A 12,880-nucleotide genomic window follows, 5' to 3' on the forward strand; every position below is an offset into this window, starting at 1 on the left:
CGTGAGCACGGCAATGACAATAAAAGCATATGAGGAATTGCTATTTTACTGAAATACAGAAATTATACGTAAAGAGAAATGAAAATGGATTTAAAAGCAACTGGCCGCATGTGGGATACGAACCCACGTTTTCACATTACACAAGAATATATATTGTGTCATTCGCGGCATGTTGCTACATCGTGTTGCGTTTAGAGTTTGAATGCTTCCATTGGGTGCATTTTTAATGTGGATGACGAAACTTTGAAACTCAACGTTTACATCATCACTTGGCAGGGCCTCGCCCAAAGGGCGAATTGTTGACAGCGATAGCAAAGCGTTGCACTATTACACAAGGTTCATATTTTCACGGGCAATATAAATTCCAGTCAACGTTCGCTTACTAAAGGTTGATTTACACATCGCCGACACGGCACCGATTTTGGTCTGCCGACTGTTGGCAACAGCGTTTTCCGTCCTGTGAACTGCTGTCGTCATCAGTCAGCAGACCAACGTTGTTGAGCAGGGAATTACGCTGTCTGCCCTGCTCAACGAAATTCTGTGATTCGATCATTTAGAATTTGTAAAAGAATGCATGCTCTTACTTTAAATAGGTCAATCAGGACCAGGACGTGTGAGTGCTTTGCTCAGGCTATCCATGTTTGCTAGCATCCCGAGCTCTTGCTTTGAAAGCACAATGTAAGATTCTTGTGAAAGTTGTTTTCCATTTATAGCTCGAAGATGTAACTTTTTAAATATATTAGGGGTATTTTTTATATATATAGGGGTATTTCTGAGTAGAAACCTACGAAACTAGTATGACTGCGCGATAATCAACTCCTAGTGAATCTAGTCTACCAATTTGTATCATACGAGTGCATATCGTTGCAGGTTGCAAGGTGTGGCCAAGTGCACGTTGAACGCCACGCTTAGCGCATTACAATGTAGGAGTGTGATAAGCAATTATAGAATAAATAATAAATATATGGTACCCTTTTATTTTTTGCGAATATCCGCGAAGTGTCCTTGGGTGGATAGCATGCGAAAAAAAAACAAAAAAAACAAATGGACTCGGGAAAGGAGGGGGGGTCACACGCCTATGATCGTATTGATGGCTATGAAGTAGTCACTCTTCTGAATGGCAAACACACATATGTACATTTGTTCTTTCACACGTTCTTACAGTGAAGCTTCAAATACAGTGCTGGAATTGTGTAGCCCACATGCTCGCTTAAATTAGACGGCAATGTGTGCTGAATGATGATGATGCTGACGATGCGAGTATGTGGTTCTACCCTTTGAAACGGGTGGACAGCTGTACAGCGTCCTAGCCGATGCAATACAATATATGCACATATGTAAACAAATAGATGAAGTTAGGCACAGTACGCATAGTTAATGCCACGCGAAACGTGGTCTAAACAAATAAAAATAGTAATAAGAAATAAGACACCGCTGGCATGGCTTTTTGGTTATCGACACTACGCTGGCGGTGTCGCTGGCCGCGTCGCCGAACTAAAGCCCCTCCCTTTTCAGAGGCTTTACGCCGAACCCCAGTGCCCATAAAAACTACATGCATGTGCCTACGGGAGGGTAGTGCCCTCTACATGCTGAAGAGAGATACCTGTACAGCAAGAAACAATATATAGGTGATCGGTGCTCTCCTCTTCAATGCAACACACTCTGCGCAATGCTGTGACAACGTCATGAGATGTGTCAAAGCGGCAGCAGCAAACCAATGTCTACCAAAATGACCGCAACACCCCAGCTCGCCTCGGAGGATATTTGTGGCGCCATCTTGTGTTATTTATGTTTTAAAACGAACGACAAACTGTGGCTTCCAAGACCCACGCTCCATCCCAACGACCGCCAAAACAATTGAATGCTCAGTGAATTGGTGGCGCCATCTATTTCGTTTCATAGAAAGTACGACTTTGCCTGAATGAATGTGATTGAGGTTTCTGATCACGCTGTGCACGGGTGTTTACGGTGCCGATGCTGTAATTGCTGTGTGCTACATAGTGCTCAAGCAGTCATGCTTTCAATCTTCAATGTTGCTACACGCTGTCAAGCTAAACTTTAGTATAAAATCAAGTCGCAGAATTGCATGGCATTCAGTGAGGTGAGACAATTTGTTCACCCAGAGCACGGTGGCCCACAGTTCTGCGCGCTGTCGTAACTGTACTCTTGAAACGGTTGACATCTTTTCTGTTTAAGGCACCTCGGCAAGACCTACTACGAAGTGTTGGGGGTGAAGAATGACTGCACACAGAAGGAGATCAGGGACGCCTATGTCAAGTTGTGCAAACAGGTATGCGCCAACTCAATCAGCTGTTTTGCTCATGAAAGTGGCGTGTCTGAACCTGCCGGTCGCGCATGCGCGTGGCCAACCGATGGATCTCAAATGTATTCGACGGGGACATACAGGTCAAATTAAATTGCAGAACGGTTCCCCATTGGAACGGTTCCCCAACGGTTCCCCACCAGCGCGTTGAAACTGTTCATATTGTAAACGGGCTCGTAATATCTGCCTAAGCAGCATAACGTTCCAATCTTCGAGCGACACTTGTGAATGCAAAAGTACTTACTTTCGCTTACACGTACCTTTATCTTTCTTGTTTTTATAGCTCCACCCTGACGTCAAAGGCGCTGCCACAACAATAAGAGACCACAGCAAGTTCACTGAGCTCAATCAAGCCTACACGATCCTTAGCAAGCCTCTTGATCGTAAGCACTACGATGACGCTCTACTGCATCCAGAGCTTCACAACGTCCAACGTACAGTGTGGAGGCCGTACACACGGTAAACTGTCTTAGATTTCACCATTGTGTCCTATACACACAGTAAACTTCATATGTTCTCTGTCCCAACTATATATTCGCAATCGACATACGCATAGGTGGAAATTACCGAATAAATAGTTGAACTGGCATATGGCTATAAGTTCCTTAAATTTCTTGCATTATTTGACACAGGGCTGGCTTGCGCCAAATTCATCAAGATGGTCAGCATCTATTTAACTTGAATGAATTTTATATCATATGGCTTTTCTTTTTCTTTTTTTCTTTTTTTTCTTGCATGCACAGAAATTAGCATTCATGGTTATATATGAAGTCATTATTTTTAAACCAGTGAGTTATATGTTGCTGCATGCCTTGGCCCTGTTGCTTCATTAACTCACTGGTTTAAAAATAGTGACTTCATTTCCTGCCCTATATAACAAGGTGCACTGTTCTGTATGGAACAATGGTAAGGAGACTATAGGCACAATTTGAAGGAAATTCTTCCCAACGAATGTTCTCCAGACCTATAAAATATTTCTCTACAACAGCTTAAAACAACAATTTTAAACAGTTACTGCAGTTACCCTCTGCTTTGTTTGATAGGATATCTGTTTAAAGAGTTGTGAAAGCGTCTGTGTACATCTTTATGGGCAAGCTCAGCATGCACATGGTGAAACAATGTAGCTTAAACAAGACAGGTATTTGAAAGAATAATGGACAGGATTAAAATGAAGGCAATGCTCTTTGCCATTCTCACGTTTACACTTGTTTGCACTGGACCACCTTAATAACTGTGAATGTAAACTGACTAATACATAAACGAGTGTTGTCGAGCAAACATGGCTTGCTTTTTATTTCAGCTATGAAGAACCGTTCATGCACAGGAAGGGTCCTGATGACCACGATGAAAATGAGACTCCAAGATATGAGGACTATGCTAATCTGTACAGAGAAAAGAGGAGACAGCACCAAAATGCCAAGTTCTATATTGTTACGGGGTGCCTTTTCTTGATCGTTTGTGGTTCTTGCCTCCATTATGTAGCATTCAGGTAAGAACATTTATTGGAGTTTAATTAATTATTTTTTTCATTTTCTCCCATTCAGGTTTTCTCAATTTTCATTTTTACTTGTCTGTAAGAGTGTGTTTCTGTTACCCGTGCCACACGGGCACAGAAAATGGCATTAACTTCCTAATGCCTTAAGATTTAATGTCATTTGCGTGGTGCCACACGTGCAAATTAAATGGCATTTGCCATAATGCCATTCGTCACCAAAGGCATTCGCCAGGACTCGTTCGACTGACAAATGCGTACTCTCGACGCCATACCTTGCTCAATGCAGTATAATTGAACTATTTGAACCAATCTCTACAATTAAAAAAAAAATTTATACTAACTTTCAACCACAACGATCCTGCAAGGAGTTGTACTTGGTGAACTTCCTCGGGTCAGCGTTGGAGCTGCGACGGGCCAAGCGGCATTTTGATTTTGGGCATCGGATTTGACTTGCAATTGCCTGGGTTGCTCTGGTCAGTTGGAATGTTGTAAAAGACAGCAACGAACTAAAGCTAGCGGCACCATAGTATGCTTATTTCGACATTTCGCTAGCCTTGAAGGTAGGTGATACTTGTAAATTCATGTTTATCTTTTAATTATTACCTTAAAATTGCTCACTTGAGAAGACACTATTATCGACATCATCGGGTCAAATGTCATTAAATTTGGACGTGTGGCAGCTCTGCTGAAAAAAACGTCATTCAGGAACTTAATGCCTTAACTACTAAATGCCATTTTCTGTGCCCGTGTGGCACGGGTATAATGTTGCTCTAACAGCTCAATTTTCAAACCAATCATTTAATGCTGAGTAAGCCGGTGTAAATTTTCATGGTTCTACAAAACACAGACACAGGCGAAACAAAAAGGACAATGTAGAAACCATCAACTGATGGGTCACATATTGTGGCAGAAAAGAAAGGAAGGACAAGAAACGGTCCGATCCAACACTGTTTTGGAATATAAATGATGCGAAGCTTGTTTGAGTTAGTGAGGCTGAAACTAGCGTATTAGCACAGCCTGTAGTTGTTATCTGCCGCAAGGACGAAGGAAATGTGTGATGCTAGTCGAGGTATGAATGTTGAGAGGTGTGTGCACATAGAAGTGTGACACATGTCTTAATACATTTAAGGCTTCTGTACACCTTGTGTCACAGTGGCACATTCCCACTTGTACATAACCAGTAGCCCATTGTCTATTCAGGCACATACCCAGTAGGCCCGATTGTTGTCTACTCAGCAAGACAGCAGCACCTGCAAAGTAGGGGGACAAGGAAAAAAAAAGCTTTGCTTTAAAACTAATGGCACCTGCACAAGGGAATGCAGCACCAACCTGTCGCATGCTGTGGCAGGTTGCGCTCTCTCGGCAGATATCGGTTCAGGCAAGCTGACCAAATGTTTTTATTTATACGAGGTCGCCCTTGCAACCACAGGCTGTGGGAGTTCCTTGTGTAATGCGAGACTTGAAAGGGCGCTAATGGGGACTATTAAGTTATATTAGTAATCACACTTCTGAAATCGCGAAACAGCTACTCTTATCTGAGAGCAAGCTTGGTAAGCCAGAAAAGTCACAAATTCGAAAGACAAGTGGTGCCACTGCCCTGAAGTTTCTGCACAAGCTTGCTGTAACATCATGGATTTTGACAGTGCCTACTCGGGTATAGACAAATGTCTGTAAGTAAAGGATGGAATTGTATTCTAGAGGAACAAACAACTCAAAATGGTAACTTTCTAGTGCTCTTCCTAAGGCAAGGTGGCGCGAGTTAATGTTTTTGAAAATAAAGGTTGTTGTTTTGCATCCGTTTAATAACTGTTGAGCATTTGCACACATAGATTTTATCTGCACTGTGATAGAGGTGCTCTTGCTCGTATATCATGCTCGTTCTGTTGCCACAAGCTGCTTAAGTTTTGTTAAGAATAAAAGTTTCATCTGCTTTAAAGGCCAGCTGCAATAAAATTTTGCTTTGGCTACATTGGTTAGGAATGAGCTGCGTATACTATTGAAGCAATCTCCGCCAACTGCAGGACTGGTTATTGTTTCATTTTCTTATTAACATCTTTCTAATGGCACCTAAGCAGGCAACGTCTGATCCTGGTGGTTAGCAGATATGGCACAAATTGTAGACCATTGCCTCTGGAATTATGAACATGATGTAGGCACCACCAAATCTTGGAGTTGATAGTGAGGAGCTAGACTGGTTGTCAACGTTCTGCATAATTTCCTGCAAACAGTATTGATAGAATGTTTTGCAGTTTCAGTAGGAGCAATGTCTGTTCTTGCAAACTTTTCGTGATGCTTTCACTTGTTGCCTGGAGTTGCTCCACATCTAAGGTATATAAAACTAGGCTTTTTATGCAGTCCAAAATTTCATTGCAGCTGGCCTTAATGATGTGAGTAGAGGCCTCACGGCATACTAATATGACCTTTCATTGTAGAAGTAATGAAACCACATGGAAGCCAATTTCACTGTTGTTTCATATGTTGTTGTATAAAGCGATAATATTTATTTGGCAGTGGCTGCATAAGACAGGAGCAGAGGAACTGATCTATGTTGAAATTCTACAATGTGATTACTCCCTTGGTAGAATTTAACAACAGGCTTTCCCATGCACTGGAAAACTTGCAGCAGCTTCATGCTACAGTGTTTTTAATCCAAACATGCTTTAAAAAGTTCACTGGCTATCGGTGGCAGAGCCAGGAAGTTCTTTCATATCGTGGGCTGGAGAATGGCCAACACATCTGGGACATAGCAGAGAGCTGAGGTGCAGGGGACAGCCATGGTTGTTGAGTCAGCCACACCACAACATGCATGAGGCAAGGTTGACAGTGTCAGCATACACCCAGTTTATTTATTTTTGATCGTTTTTCTTTATTTATACTGTTAGCCACAATAAAGGGGACACTACAGGAGTGGAAATACAGGTCATAGGAACTGTCAGCGATAATTCATATACACCCTTTTATAGCAGCTAACAAAAAGGTTGCCTTTGTTATGTTACACTTATTACAAAGTAAATACATAGATGCAAAAGAAAACAATCATCGCAAGCAAGCACTGTGTAAGGTAACAGGATAATTAAATCAGAACACTGCCTTTTGGGGATGTACTAAGCTTTAGAAGGAAGGCTAGGCAAAGAATCAGCAAGTGTGTTCTATTCTCTAATTACTCTTGGAAAAAGTAATTACAGAATGATGCCTCTGGTGACATTTTCGGCAAAGGAGAAATATAGTGACCTGGGAGCTCACTGTCTCAGCATTACTTGTAGCCAACTGAGCTCAATCCTAGTTAATCTCCCTGCCTTTCATTTATCCTTATCTCTCTGTTTTCCAGATACTTAATGGGGAGCATTTATGTTATCTGTAGACTTTACATCATTCTTGTGTGGTTATTTTTTGAATCAGAACCAAAAGAGATTTCACCTGCATACTCTGCTGTCTCTGAAGTAAAAGAACACATTCAATCTGCTGCTTGACACACTGACTGTGTCAGAAAGATTCCAGCTATTTAACAGCGGGCATGCAAATGCAAATTGAGCAAATATTGTTCACTCGTCTACAGATATGGAAGCTCCAACGAAATGAAGAGGAAGATGCAAGAGATCAACAGAAAGAACTGGGAACAGTATCATCAATCTAAGAGTGACTTCAGGTGATATCCCACTTCATAGTGCACCCTCAGTACACAATGGTTTTATCTACACCCTAGTAGGTCAAACCACTCCATTTAACACGTTTTCTCCCATTGACTAGCTCAGTGGCATAAAGAACTGCAGGGAACCAGGTCAAGCCATGAAAAGGGCTAGTTGGTGCAAATTCGTGATTATGTTGCAAAACTCAGTTCAACATAATCATGAATGAGCCAGGTCAAGTTGGGAGGACAGGGGGTTGCTCAAGGGGCCATCTTGTGCTCCCAAAATTTTGTTAAAAAGCTTTTCCCCACAGACGAGCTACCGACCATAGCATGCTTATGTCTGCTAGTAGCATACTGTATTGTGGTGGCTCATTCTAATAATAACAGGGGAGTAATAGCTCAAGACAGAGATTCATCACTTTTACTGTTTGACCCAAGCTAGGCTTCTTTCCTTGTAAACATATTTTCACCACCTCAAATCTGCTTAGGTTTTATTGAAACTTCCCAATCTCCTTGTCCCTAGCATGTATTCTCTTGGTCTCTGCTACCATATCTTTTAACTATCTCACAAAAACAAGCTTTTTTCCATGTAGGAGGATTCATCAACAAACCTGACTGTCACTATTTTCAGAAAAGCATTGTTGGGAAAGTGACCACTGAGCCCTCCACAATACCTTGTCATCAGGCCTACATCCACGAAGCACATGCATTGTTAGCTGATATTGATTGGCCCACTTGGCAAAAAAACATTTTTTTTTTAAATGTCCTATATCTTCATGGCTGAGCCCACTACCAAGTTTGGATGAAAGACTGGTTCGTCAAAACTTGTGAGGTGGACTCATCCATGAAGTCAGATTTAGCCTCTGTCACAGCTTATATTTTAAATGCTTTAAACACTTCATGCTGCTTACACATATTTCTTCATGTGTTCTGCAGAAAGTATGGCATGGAAGGCCAGATGGAACGGCTACTCGGATTCAAACGGGAGACAAACGAGGACGAGGGTGATAAAAGCAGTGAAGACTGAGAAGACTGAGCCTTAGTACTGTTGATTTAGGAACAATCCTAATAAAATATAGATGTCCCATTGCCCTGCATTATATATGCGTACGTACTGCACGCTTTCATGCATATATTGTGTGCAGTGCACGCCATTATTGCTTTTTCAAATTGAGTAGTATTCAGTAAAACAAAGTTGTGAATGTTCATGTGCCAGCTAGGCACAAAATTTGCACTCTGCTCATGGCCACCATATGCAATCTTGCCTAATTCCTAGCTCATGCTAAGAAATACACTCTGAAAACATGCGATTTAAGCAATATGTTATTGCTTTGTAAACTGGAAACAAACAAGCGTGAAATTACAAAAAAATTTGGAGGACGCTTAAGCTTCGCCTTCAAGAGTGGAACACGATAGCATTCAAAGAACCTTGACTGTTTCTCACACTTCCCAGCAACTGCAGATTATGTAACCGTAATGTTTACCGGGAAACGCTGGTGATGAACGCTATGCACGAAGGCGCGCTTTCTGGTAGAAACACGGCCTCTTTCGTGGGCCGGCCTTCTTTGATTGTTTGCACCTTTAATATTTCAGCCTGAGAAGATTTAGCATAAAAGACATGCGCTGTCGGTGTTTTGTTTCATGACAATTGTTTGTGGGCTGTCACTCTCAAACTTCCGAGGAATAACTTTGCAAAGGATGCAAGACAAAGTGTGAGCAACTTTAGTGGTAAAATATATTTGGAGGGCCTGCGTGGTTGAGGATGACTTTCTCGGCCGCGGGCGCCAATGCCGACGCCGGATTTACTGCGACACGGGGCCCTAAACAGTATCGCGTTAAAAAAAAAAAAAATACCCTCGGCGGGACTCGAACCCGCAATCCCCGGTTTAGGAGACCGATGCCTTATCCGTTAGGCCACGAGGGCGAGGTGGCGGGAGGGTCGCAACATTGCCTCTTAAACCAGTTTGTAAATTCAGCAGCATTTCTTTTTCGAATATCCATAAATAGTAAGAGATGAGTGATGAGTACTGTCGGTATTCCGCGCATCATTAGTACTGATCCGGCACAAATTTGCTCACAATATTCTGCACTAACCTTACGAGCACATATGCAGGAAACACGTTGTCAAATAAAATATTGATATTAAGCTAATTACATACAAGTGTAGCAATTAACACTATTTATCGATAAGTTCAAGATATTTTTAGCTGGTTCTTGTATTTTGTTGTGTTTAACATTTGCTATTAAATGCTTATTTAATTTGACCGAAAGTAGCAATTGTGTTCGTAACACTGAGAACACTGCGGTGAACAATAGTGGCGGTTGGCGGTAGCGTTTAGTCGGCGTGCTTCTGTTTTCGTAGCGTCCCGCGCGTCCTCCGAAGGTGAAGCAGGGGGCGATTATGCCGGTGCACTAAGCGATAGTATTTGCACGCTATTTCTTAACGGAAGCTTCCAGTTCAGGCGTACCGTCACAAAGATAGGACCGAGGACCGCTACAGCTATATACTAGAGGACAAGAGCGTCAACGTCGAACAACGCTAGCCATGGCGTTCTCCTTCGCCGGTCGCTTAGGCCTAGCGACGACTACGGCCGCAGTACTTCGGTCGCCCGTGCGTCTACTCTGCATCGCGCCGATCGCCGACAAGATCTCCAAGCTCGTCAATCAGGACAAGGTCGTCGTTTTCATTAAAGGCGTCCCCGAACAGCCTCGATGCGGCTTCAGCAACGCCGTGGTTCAAGTGCTTCGCATGCACGGCGTCGACTACAGCTCCCACGACGTGCTCCAAGACGAGGCGCTACGCCAGGGGATCAAGGACTTCAGCAACTGGCCCACGATACCGCAGGTGTACATCAACGGTCAGTTCGTGGGCGGCTGCGACATCCTGCTGCAGATGCACCAGAGCGGCGAGCTGGTCGGCGAACTTGCCAAAGTGGGCATCAAGTCGCTCCTCATCGACTCCGTGTCATCGGCTGACGAAGCAGCCGGCGATAAGCAGGAGAAACAGTAACGCGACAGTGTGTTTGGTAGACTAGTGGGAGACCCTTTCGGCGACGTTTCGTGTACACGGGTTCGGCAGTGAACACTCTAGATATCGCCTTATCAGAAAACTCGTGCACCGTCCTGCGGTCTGCCAGGATGAAGTGAAATTTTTTTCTGTGTGTGTGCTCAGGTTGGCAGATGCTGAGGAGCCGCGCATCCCGTTAACCAAAGCGAAGAGTTTCCTGCGATGTTTCCTGCATAGTCTTGCGAACAAAAGACTTTCTGCGCTAAGACCAGCGAAAGACAGTCGGTTGTGGCGCGAATCGAGCATCGACCGCCTGAGACGACGGTTGATACCTCTTACGAGGCTACGTGACTGCCGGTTGCGCGGTGATGGCGGCGGTCCGGCATTTTTTTTTTTTTTTTTTTTTTCCACTTTCCTCCTCTGCCCTCCTGCGTTCTGTTGTCACTGCTTCTGTGTACATTGCGTTTCTCGTGTGGATATTTGGCGTAGAGTAACAGCCAGTCTGTTTCCTAGTTTTTATTTTTCGTCGAAGCAACTGGTTGCAAGCGCACAAGTTTTGTGATTTACCGGCTGTTGAAACGCCTGATTTGAGCTATGCAATAAATTTATTCTTTCCACCTGCCTCGTGTCTGAGCGCTACGCCCTGTCTTGCGAGCTTTGCTTATCAGTCTTCTGGTTTCTTCCGCCCCTAAATTACGAACTGCCGCTGTAACATTGGCGCGTGCACGCTCCCGCGTGTCTATATTAAGCACCAACGTTACTTGGCTGACATCAAGCTTGTTTTTGTAGGAAAACACGCCGCTCCACTAGGTTGCTGCCAGCACTCATATGGTTTCATCCTCCGTTAGCCAACGTGGGTCAAGCACACAATAAGCTCTCTTTCTCCCTCTTATCAGATCAACAATGCTGGAACTTCATTTTATTTTCCCTCTCTCTGTTCAGCAGTGCACAAATTATGGTACAAATGTATTGCGCACTTGAATGTATATTAAAGCAGCTATTTGTGGTATATACATGTCATAAGATTTCGAGCAGATGATAACACGTGTTTATATTAGTGATTCTCCAACATAAGCGCCAAAGTAGCCAAATGCCTATTTATATAAAAACGTTATGAGGCGAGAAGGCGGTAAGGACTTCCGACGCTGCTCGACGGCTCGACGAGTGTCCCGTTCTGATCTCGTCGAAAACCTCCCAGCCACCCGCAGAGGCACCGGCAACAGTCACCAACGCCGCGCGCGTTTGATGCGAACACGGGCAAAACGCCGACGGCGTCGACAACAGTTCTGCGTGTTGCCGGTGCTGCTACATGTCCAAGTTTGTACAGCTGATAAAACTACTATCCTTACTCCGTATAGCTCTCTACTAATTTGCTATCGCAATTGATGCTTCGCCTTTCGGGTGAAACTGTGACAACTTTTTTCCTCCTCCACGGCAAACGTGCAGGAAACAAATATTGAGCGCCTGGGTCTGCATGTGTGAATATATGCACAAGGCAGCTGCGTGCAGGCTAGACCATAGAGTATGTGGTCTAGACCACGGGCGTTCTGTTATCTAGTTCGCGCTAGTATTAAGTGCTCAAAGTTGTGTCGCCTGTTACAGCTCATCTCGTCAACAAAGCAGCCAGTAACGGTGAGTGTTAGTGATTGAAATGAGTAATCGATCAATTATACAACTACAATCAAATTTAATTGCTTACAATTATTTGCGTGTAATTCGTTACGTACAAGTCTAAATTTAGGTGAGCGTAGCGCTTACGTCACAGTCGCACCTCAGAAGCCAGCGTGAACACCACACGATCTCAAAGTTGTTGATCTGAAGAAGGATTGGCCGAGAATCGGATAGTTACAGGAACGGGAAAGGACGAGGTCAATTAAGGATTCGGACTTATTTAATCAACTAATCAGTCAGAACTTTAGTCCCTCCGCCGTGGTAGCTCCGTGGCTATGGCGCTGCTGAGCTCGAGGTCGCGGGTTTGTTCCCGGCCGCGGCGGAATCGAAAAACGCTCTTGTACCGATTGGGTGCACGGTAATCGTTGATGTTGAGTCCTTTTCAACATGGCACAAGCCCACAAGAGGGATTGGCCACACAAATCAGATATTAAAGGAGTATCTAGTATAAATAATTAAAAACAAAATCTGGAAAAGCTAGTATTTGTTATTTTATGAGAAAATATCGTGAACTTTTGAAAATATGGTAATTAAAAGAACATGTGAAATTAAAGAACCCTATGTGGTCAAAAAAGAAGCAGCGGGAAAGGAAATTGCTCGCTGAGAGAACCGATAAACATGCACTGCGGCGTAACTTGAGAAATAATGGTATTGAAACGTCCAAGAATTTATAGAAAAAAAATTCATCGTCGCGACGGCACATCACAAGTCGCCGTAGGCGTCGGCGATTCGCAGAAAATCCCGAGTTACGAGCCC

General features: G+C 43.6%; 2 protein-coding genes and 1 non-coding gene across 3 annotated transcripts; 2 read left to right on the forward strand and 1 right to left on the reverse strand.

The window, feature by feature from the left end:
- Positions 1-1,902: 1,902 nt before the first annotated feature.
- On the forward strand, positions 1,903-8,535 carry LOC119457458 (dnaJ-like protein 60). Its single transcript, XM_037719024.2, has 6 exons — positions 1,903-2,101; positions 2,197-2,290; positions 2,607-2,782; positions 3,624-3,812; positions 7,375-7,464; positions 8,383-8,535. Exons 1-6 carry the CDS (start codon positions 2,031-2,033, stop codon positions 8,471-8,473), a joined length of 711 nt encoding a protein of 236 aa, XP_037574952.1. The 5' UTR covers positions 1,903-2,030; the 3' UTR covers positions 8,474-8,535.
- Positions 8,536-9,297: 762 nt separating this feature from the next.
- Trnar-ccu (transfer RNA arginine (anticodon CCU)) lies at positions 9,298-9,370 on the reverse strand. Its single transcript has one exon. It is a non-coding gene; the product is annotated as a tRNA-Arg (tRNA).
- A 387-nt stretch (positions 9,371-9,757) lies between these two features.
- Positions 9,758-11,074, forward strand: LOC119458409 (glutaredoxin-related protein 5, mitochondrial). The gene has a single exon (XM_037720247.2). The coding sequence runs from the start codon at positions 9,992-9,994 to the stop codon at positions 10,454-10,456; it is 465 nt and encodes a 154-aa protein (XP_037576175.1). The 5' UTR covers positions 9,758-9,991; the 3' UTR covers positions 10,457-11,074.
- The last annotated feature ends 1,806 nt before the right edge of the window (positions 11,075-12,880 follow it).

Source organism: Dermacentor silvarum, chromosome 7 (genome assembly GCF_013339745.2).
Source record: "Dermacentor silvarum isolate Dsil-2018 chromosome 7, BIME_Dsil_1.4, whole genome shotgun sequence".
Classification (NCBI taxonomy): domain Eukaryota; kingdom Metazoa; phylum Arthropoda; class Arachnida; order Ixodida; family Ixodidae; genus Dermacentor; species Dermacentor silvarum.